We start from the raw sequence: 10,030 nt of genomic DNA on the forward strand, positions 1-10,030 counted from the left end.
GACCTCAGCAGTCGATGCGCCAAAAAAATACAAAAAAAAACACCATTTTCTCTTAAATGGTGAGGTTTTGTATTCTGAAGCATATTTCAAATTCTTAACCCATCAAATTAATCCATCAAACGGTAAATTTTGAAATAAATGTTTTACCATTATTTTAAAAATTTGTTTGAGTATTAACTTACGCCATCATTCCGAACTATAATTCATTTTCCATTACTTAGATTAATTGCACATCCACTATTGCAATATGTTATACGAGCTTATGGTTACATATCTAATATGTAATAATGTACTTTCAGAATTGCAGTAATAAACATGTGCAATAATTGTTACTGAAAAGAAGGATTATAACCCCTGATAAAGAATTAAATATAATTCAAATCATTAGCATAAAATTTGTTTCCTTATACCACTGACCATTACTTAAGGATCCTCGTAATAAAAATATTGATAAACTACTGAAAATTCTATTGTGCTAATTTCATTGTTCCGGTTTCGAACTGGGCAATTTACGGGAATTTTTCAGATTTCATACGCCGTAAATTTAAAAAAATAGGATAGGGAGTACTTATCTAAAGACATCTAACTTAGGGCATCACATTTCTGTTCACGTTATTTTCAATGAAGTGAGAAGTTTCTGTGAGAAATACACAATTTATCTATTCTTCAGATTATGGAGCAAATGTGTACTTCTCATTTGCAGAGAAGTTTTTGATAAGTTACTAATAATGGTACACTTCAAGAAGTTGTACGAATCATTTCATTGTGCTCGGAAAGCTTTAAGACTCAGCCCTTTTTAGAGACAATGAAATCTAGATAGCAAAATTATATTTGGTATCACAACTACTCCTTGTTTAAATATATCTCTTCAAAATTTACTTGGGGAGACAGATTTTGCAAAGAACTTGAGTACGAAATAACAGTTTAAGAAATAAAGAATACGTACCATAGACAATGCTCCCTTTTACAACTCAAACCTCACCAATCATACCGACTTAAAAATTCCCTTCGCTTCCGTCAAATCCAAACTCCGTTACCTGAAATTTCAATCCAAAATTTCCTCTCTTTCAAATCCACTTAACCAAGCTCTCTCAACCTCAACTCTTCTCCTAAACGTTTGAGCTGACGCTGGCCGTGCAACCATCTGAATGCCAGATGTCGGCTATCCTGAAAGTCAGTAGCATTGCCTACCCGTTGAAGGCGTTCCTTCAGGGCCTATTACGGCTGTCATTCTTGATGGCCGTTGTTCAAGAAATCAAGCCAGTGAATGTGCGCTGGCGCTAGTCATCAATACTTGATATACATTTCATCTTGTTTACTTGTACTAGCTGTACAGTTGTGATATTCTTATTAAAAAGAAGAAAAATAAATCAAATAAAGTATCACAATTAATCTGCTATAATTTGAAGATATAATTAAACCAAAAATAAAAAATAAGATAAATCAATTGATAGAACAGCAGAGATTTTTTTACAGTGATTACATTATCTTACCTTACCTTTGATAGTGCTACCTTACTTTTAAAATTATATACAAAATTATTCTCCGCGATAAATCACAATATTTTTATCAGTTTCGTGTATCTTAACCTCATACAATAAGTTGGGATTTGGTAAAAGTTCAATCAACGATTTCCAGATGAAAATTGCTACATTCTCTGTCGTTGAAACTTTGTCAGCAAAATATGGCACATCCTTGTCCAAATGTTTGTGATCCATAGGTTCCATAACACTCTTCTCGATGGTATCTTTCAAATCTGTTATATTCATCACCATTCCTGTTACTGGACTGACAGGCCCTCTTATGGTAACGTGAACTGCAAAGAAAATTCCAAGTGTAATCACTTACAACTTCTAAGAAAATTAGAAATTGAAATAAACCTATGCAACAGGTTTTTGCGTCAGGGAAACCAATTTATACTATATATTAGTTTCACCCACTAGTTTTCTTAAGAATTTCAAGTTTTGAGGTTCTCAGAGTTTTAACAAAGTGATTTTTCGAACTTGACCTAAATGTGTAAAAAGAATATTTAAATAAAAAACGGAAAAATCACAAAAAGGTTCAAATTTTATATTTCATTTTGGTAATAATATGGGATCATCTAATTCCAGGCTTTTAAGATTTTTTAGGGAATTGCCCTATGAGCCTTTTTAGAACGATAAAACTCCCAAGATTGACTCTTTTGAAAAATAAAGGACTTTTAACGAAAAAAATCGCTAGATGGCACTTGGCACGCTTATAATTTAATTAAATTTAAACATAATAAAAATAAACTGAGAATACAGAAGGGCATATCAGTGATTCTTATCTCTTAAGTTAGCCCAAAATTCAGAATATTAGGGAAAACGAATACATTTTCAAGAAAAATCCTATAGTAGGATTTTTCGAATCATCAACGGAAATTTAATTAAAAGTTATTGATAGTTTGTGGCAAGATCTTTGTAATTTCTGACGATTTAAAAAGTAATCAACTTGAATCTAGAAATTTAACGATTTTAAGACAAAAATTATAAAATGTTATAACGCAACAAACGCCGCTTCCAAAATAATTAAACGCGAATTAATAATAAAATGGGAAAAAATTCCATTTTTTCGCGGGCTTGCATTGGACTCCATAAAACAATTTGATCCAGGAATTTCTGAACGTAACCTTGGAAGCGACTGCGTGTTACAGAATCATGAACCTCCATCTGTGAATAGCTAGCATAGTTCCTATGAGCTGGGAAAATATAATCCCACATCTGCCATTCACCGAGTTTAAGTTTTAAAACCCTTTTTCAAAACCTTAGTTTTTATTTTTTTATTTTTTAAACGAATCCCCCACAATGAAAACTATGTTTACGCCGACGACACGAACTAACAAAAACTCTCAGGCTGTACCCATCCTCTGAAAAGAAAGATTTGAGAAAAAAAGTGAAGTGCGTGGGGTGGAACTCATTGATTTGAGTTGGCTAATAATGTAATTTAAGCAATTACATCCGAATACTAAATACTCTTAGCTTGTCAAATAATTAAATCATTTCGTAAATTACATTACATTACACGAATTCATTTTAATATAATTATTGTTACCACACTGTAAATATGTTCTACAGCCCTGAAGATGACCTAGTCCCCAGGTCGAAAGCTCGGCACAATAAAAAATAAAAAATATGACTGAAATTGGCATTTATTTTTTTCATCCTATTTATTAACACATTATATTCTTTTCCTCGCGGATAGTGATGGTATCCTCCAGTCTAGCATGACAATTTTGATGGAAGAGGTGAATGAAAGAAGAAAATTATATAATGGGACAGAAATAGTGCATATGGATATTTTTAAGTCTGTAGGAGACTATGTCTAAAAAAAAAAAATCAGAGGTGAATAAAACGAAGAGTGGCAAGCGCAGGAGAAGTCTTTCACACTCTGAGAAAGCTTACTCGGCCCACATACAGAAGAAGGAGACTTCTGGAAAAAAAAGTATAAAGACTACGTTCTCATTTCTGTCACTCGACAGATGCTAAAAAAAGACACTCCTTCGCTAAAATGATAGAGGAAGGAGATGCTGATGTTTTTTTTTACGCTTACTCCGATGGTGTAGTCTGAGCTGAAGTAGTAACATTAAGAAACTTCCAACACTACTCAAAACAAATTTCTTAGACTTGTTGACTTTTAACAACGATCACTTCCAAGAAAAAACTTCCATAAACCCGCTACTTTGCTTCCTCTAAAAACATCTGCTAATTTCTCTCCACTTTTAATTTTAAATGACATTCAAATCCTTACTTCGGCGAAATAGTTTTCTGCTATCTTTTCATGCATTACAATTCTAAGCATAAAAGCAAATACTTTTAGAAGATTCTCCTCAAACCTGTAATTTTCCACGACTGCATGTAAAATTCTGGGCCTCATCAAACCTCTCTGATTAAACAATTTAAGAAGGGAACCATATAACGACATTGGGTCTTAATTTATGTTTTATTGTAATGAAATTTTAATTACGAAAATATGCGTATTTAACGTTAAAATCAACATACGCATGAATAGAAAAATCATATTCTAAGAAATATTTTTAAAAAGTACCAATATTAGGTATTGAAAAAGCAAAATTTAAACTTAGTTTCAGCAGAAAATTTATTAAGAGATTTTTTGTAATGAAAACGCTCAAAACTTTTCTGTAAATAATTAAATATTAACTTATTTAAGGACTAATGAAACTCAGGGTCCATTTTCTTTACAACAGGTAACCACTTACTTGCAATATCATTACGATATCAGATTTTTTGCTAAGAGAATGTAGCTCGAGAATATTTCATATAAGCGGCTATAATCCCAAAGGAAAATAAATTATAATATTGGAACTGGCTAGCTTTAGATACAGCATACCTTAATAATAATCCTCTGAAATACAATTTTCACCTATCTATTGCATACCTTCATAATTGTGACCATGCCCATGAAAGTTATTACATTTTCCATACAATGCTGCATTTTTTTCATCGCATAAACTGGGGCTGCAAAGAGGAGATAAGTCTTAGATTATTAGTTGACAATAATAGCAAACATGACTAATACTATAATTACTATTGGTCACAAATTTTTGTGCGTTTTTCAATCACTTTCAATCACAAAAAGGCTTATCAATCAATTAAACTTGGAAATATAGGCCAACATTTTGTAAAACTTGAATCAAAGTATCATTTAACAATGCGATGCCTTCCCGAAACCAGCAGGCAACTTTGGAAGTAAATCAACCCTAACATTTCACTTTTTGTAACTTTATTGCCTTATAAAAATAGGGGTAATCAATAGGTCCAGATCTAGGCAGGAATCTCGAAAGGGAGAAGCTTAACACTCGAATCTTCAATTCTAGCAACGTTAACAGTGACGTGGCCTGGTCTTGAGTATGACTCTTTTTCGCTTAATCAATGATGTTCCTCAGTCAAAACGAGTGAACGCGTCCAGCTGAATAGATAAGAGTTTGAACATAATAGCTCGATCTTTCGGACCAGCTCAAAATGAATTATGTCCTTCTAGTTTCATGGCTAGTATAGCATCGCTTTTTTCTCAGTTCATTCTCTTCGAGGGGCGTTACATAGCTGGTTTACAAACTTACTCTATTATTTTGATTTGTTCGAAATCTAGACATAAATCCACATTTCACAACCGGTTATTAATTGATATTAAGAAAATAATCTGCTTTTGAAGAAGGTTTTACAAACTTGCAGCTTCCTCGGCGATTTATGGATGGGTCAGTCTCAGCTAATTTTGAAAGTTTTCTTACATTATAAAAGGAACCTTTACTAAAGGTTTACTTTATTATATTATTAGGAACCTTTTCTAAAGCTCCCATCCGAAGAGTTGAAGCTAAAGATACAGGGAAACTTATTTTTCAGGCTCTAATCACCCTTTCTAATTTGTTTGAATCACACCTGAGCAGCCCTTATACAAACACAGCATTCTGCATTTCACTAATTTCTGAGGCGCTTAGTGGATTAAAGCCTTTAGAGCATGACACAAAATTCCTAGATAGAACTCACATTTTATAAATCGCCTGAATCTTTAAAATGCTGATTGAAGCATACATTGAAAATAAAACAGATACCTAATAAGAAATTTGTGGTTGTAAAAAGTGAAAGTAGCAAATTCAATAAATTTTATAGAACAAAACGAAGAGTCTTTTATTACAGTGTGTGGCTTACTGAGTAAAATGAGATTTGGATTAAACAGAATTTCGCATGAGTAACTAACTAATGAGTATCTCTTAAAACGTTTGAGATTGTCCCTCTAAGAACTTTCCAATTACAAAAATCTCAAATCTTTCATCCAATAAGTCTTCAACAACCCATAAAGGTAAAATCAATTTTCTCTTCTAAATAGCAATTACTGATCTCGCACAAAAATCAAGCCTGAAGTAAAACATAGACAAGGAACGATGGTCAGGAGAGTACATTAGTGTTGATATTTTTGACATTAGGGCAACGAGGTGGGTTACTTCACTTTTTCCGTGATTTCTCTAAATTGGCTCATGACCCCAACAATTTCCATTAAATTTGCCGCAATATTTGCTTGTATCATGTGCAGTCACTGTAATTTGTTCTATTTTTTAAAAAATTTATTGGATGCAAGAGAATTTCTCAGAGAATTGCAGCTTTAACCAGTGATGCTTTAAAAAGTAAGCATCACTTCAAAGTGACAGTAGAACCTACTTTCGCAATCTATATTATATTTAAGGGCTTTGTTAGGATTCCAAATGTTAAAAAAAAAAGTTTAGCCATAAGTTTTACTTTCCAAAATTAGTTTCTAATTTTTTTTTTTTTTTTTCTAAAACAACTCTAACAATTTTCAGTAGACTTGACTAAATAATCATTTGTATTTTAATATTTTCAATTAATTTAAAAAAAAATTCCACAAAATATTATTTTCAGGCGATTTTGTTATAGAATTTAAAAATAATTCTGAATTTAATTGTGGCGCTGCGTGGTTATGGCTCCAATCATTTTGATTACAATTAAATTTCTCAGTAAAATTCATTATTATCTTCTTAACAAAAAACAAAGTTTTAAAAAGTTAAGTAAAAGGGTTCGCCAAAACGTATACAAATCAACAAGTACCAAACATTTCATACATACTTCAGTTCGTAATTTTAACAGAATAGAAACATTGGAAAAAGCATCTGCATTAGAATTTTACTGCATTAACTTTCATTAATATTTTTTAGAATTTATTAGATGTCACAGACCCTTATGCTGGGCCAGTTTATTCACAATAATTTTTTGTTATAATAATGATAAACTGTACTCATCTTAAATAAATAGATACTTCATTTTGATTCTATTACAAATTATTCTTATGACTATCCTTTATTAAGCCCTTTGTTCAGAGTACATAATCACAGAAACATGCACATTAAAGTAGAAAAAGACGAAGTTACGGTCGGTTACTATTGAAATTAAATCACTGAGTTAAAACAATATTTCAGTCTTGAATTAATCATACAGAAGTGTTCGAGAGCACAAATTACATACCGTTAATAACAAATAAATAATTTACCAATAATTATTCACTTCTCAATTATAATGTGATGTAGTTCCGTTGATTGTGTGCTTGTCGTAAAATACTTTAATAATTAGCTATACTAAAAATATGCATATCTTTATCTAATTTATATTACATAATCTTTTGTAAATAAAAATAGCTAGCATTAGGGTCTGTGACATCTAATGAATTCTAAAAAATATTAATGGAAAGTTAATGCAGTAAAATTACTCAAATGATATAATGAAGTATTAATGAAGTGTTTGGTACTCGCTGATTTGTGTACCTTTTGGCGTTTAATCAATCAACCCTAATACTTAATTTTTTTAAACTGTAAGTTTTTGTCAAGAAGATGTTTGTACCTTTTAGATAGATTCTTTTTTTGACTAACAGATTTTCATAACATTTGGAATAAGCAATACTTTCATTATTATCTGATATGGTGTTAAGTAACAACTGGAGAGATATTTTAAAAGAATATTTAGAGTTGAGGTCCCCAAAGTATCCACCAAAACAATTTCTTGAGAAAACTTTATGAATAAAATAGGTAATAAAATAGAATCTATATTTGTACGTGAATATCAAACTTAAACTACGATTTCAGTACTTCTCTCTAAAAGGCAAAGAAAAATTAACCTTCAAATACACATGATTGCAACACTTCCCTTCAGTAGCTGTAAGAGTAGGACGACACTATAATGTCACGCAGTAAAACGAACCACATCTTCCTGCCAAATTTTACCAAAATTGGTCCTAGGTTATTGATTATTCAGACGGGCCATTCTTAAAGTGGGACAAACTCCTTGTCTAATGTTCTAGACGTCGAGGTCCATAAAAGCTATATCCACATAAAATTTCGAATCGAGTGACAATTCATTGACGCAAATCGGTTCACGCGTCGATAATTTGAACGATTGCAGTACTTCCTCTAAGTAGGTGTAAGAGCATGATGGCACTTTATAGTCACGTAGGGAAGCTTTAACCACTACTTCGTGCATAATTTTATCAAAATCGGACTAAGCGTTGTAGAAATATTAATAATAATAGTTTTAGAGAGGGCCTTACTTGCGTGAGGCAATATTCTCTCCTTAAGAGACACAACGTATTGCAAATCTGTACAAAATTTCGATTGGAATAACTCTTCATTCATGAAAATCTGTTCGCGCGTTTAGGCGCTATGTAGTTTACAAAAAAGGTAACAAGGAGAAGAATTTTGCAAAATGTTGTTTTAGCTCATTTTCAGTCACTTTTTTCTCAAAATCTATTAGATCTGGGTTGTTGCAAAAAAAAAAAAAATGCTGTTATAATGGAGGATTCGCCCTATATTATAAAGAAAATTTGGGAAATTTATCTTTATAGTAAAAGAGAAAAAAAATTGTATAAGTTGTTTTTTTTTTTAACGTTACGCTTTTTCCTGCACTTTTTGCCGTTCAACCCTTATACAACTGTCCTACCGGACAGCTTTAATAAAATTTATTCAAAATTAGTTAACAGTGCAGTTACAAAAAGTCGTCACCAATTACATCAGTTTTTTAAACTGAACTTAGATTTAAATTGTATACATGATCAGGAAAAACCAGCTGGCTGGAAGTGACGTCAGTCACTTCAAGTCAAACGCCTCTCTGTATAAAATTAAAATTACACCACTTGTCAGAAATGTGGAGAAGGATTTGGTGAGAAAATGAGTGTATTATTAAGACTAAGAGATTAAAAAAAAAAAAAAAAAAAAAAGTCCAAATATTAGAATATGATCTGTTAACAACAGTTACATACCTGTGAAGTCGATGGCAGGCACTGAATTTGGTAATTCTTGTCAAATAAGCAATCGGCGTTTTTCGATTTTCCATTGGTATAATTTCACTTTTGGTTATATATGTAAAATAATACTACTATGTAATGTCTCAGCATTTATACAGCCAGTTACATAATGACAGTCATAAAACATGACACTCAAAAGCTGGTATAACATTGAAGTCAGGATTGCAAACGTGGGTCAATTTCAATTTCCCCACTCACTATGAGTGTTCCTGTATTATGGAATTATTTAAAATTAATTGAGACAATACAATATTTAAACAACTCAAGCGTTCTTAGCGCTTCACGATTATTAAATATGTGTGTTGATTTATTTATTTAGATATAAACATTTATCGTTTGGTAAATGTAATTTTACTACTTTTAAACTATCTTTAGAATTGTGTTGATTGAATTCTTACCAATATTGGTCTAGAAACCCTACTATGTTTTAGTATTTTACTAAGTTATTTGATTTCTACAAAAGATTGCATTAATTCTTAGTATGTAGTAGTTGTTTTTTACTTAAGAAGTACCATTAGCCATAGTTAAATTTTTGCTCACAAATATTTTCATATTTAAGTTTAATAATTTGCATATATGTATATTATTATTTTTTGCTCTTGATTTATTATTTGCTATTAATAGTTTATTTTTGATTACAGTTATTTAGATATCTACAATTTTAAAATACTAAAATGACTTGTATTTTTGCATTATACGTTACTTTAAATGTCATAAGTGGGTTCCACCCGTCTAATATTAGATTCATTTTGTGACAATGATTTCTGAAAAAAAATGTATTTTTAAGGATACATTTTGACTAAATGCTGAAATTATTGTTTTGCGAGATGTTAATATAGATGAGTAAATGAATATGTGCAACTCTCATGACGCTGAAGCCACGCCCACATGATAGCTCTAACCATCATTAGCAAAATGAATTCGAGGAAATATAAAAATCGTGAACATTCCATTCAGTTATATGCATTTCCGATTGAGGGATTTTTCCTACAACCTGTCGTTGGGTCTCTTGGTGAAAGGCTTCCCACAAAGATAAAATAAAGTTTAAGCTACGTGCGATTTTTCGTTTTCCACTAATTCACCCATACACCAACTATGAAATCCTTACAGATCTACTCCAAATTTCCATCTCCGTAGGTAGAAGCTAGAATACTTCTATATTACTTATATTAAGGCTTATTTGAAATATCTT

At 31.4% G+C, this 10,030-nt stretch overlaps 1 protein-coding gene across 1 annotated transcript; it reads right to left on the bottom strand.

Moving 5' to 3' along the window:
• Positions 1-1,382: 1,382 nt before the first annotated feature.
• On the bottom strand, positions 1,383-9,013 carry pr (6-pyruvoyl tetrahydrobiopterin synthase purple). The gene is made up of 3 exons (XM_074134368.1): positions 8,794-9,013; positions 4,417-4,496; positions 1,383-1,816 (listed from the first exon to the last, which is right to left on the bottom strand). Exons 1-3 carry the CDS (start codon positions 8,865-8,867, stop codon positions 1,539-1,541), a joined length of 432 nt encoding a protein of 143 aa, XP_073990469.1. The 5' UTR covers positions 8,868-9,013; the 3' UTR covers positions 1,383-1,538.
• Between the last annotated feature and the right edge of the window lie 1,017 nt (positions 9,014-10,030).

Source organism: Rhodnius prolixus, unplaced genomic scaffold (assembly GCF_049639745.1).
Source record: "Rhodnius prolixus isolate KJV_2025 unplaced genomic scaffold, Rpr scaffold_16, whole genome shotgun sequence".
NCBI lineage: Eukaryota > Metazoa > Arthropoda > Insecta > Hemiptera > Reduviidae > Rhodnius > Rhodnius prolixus.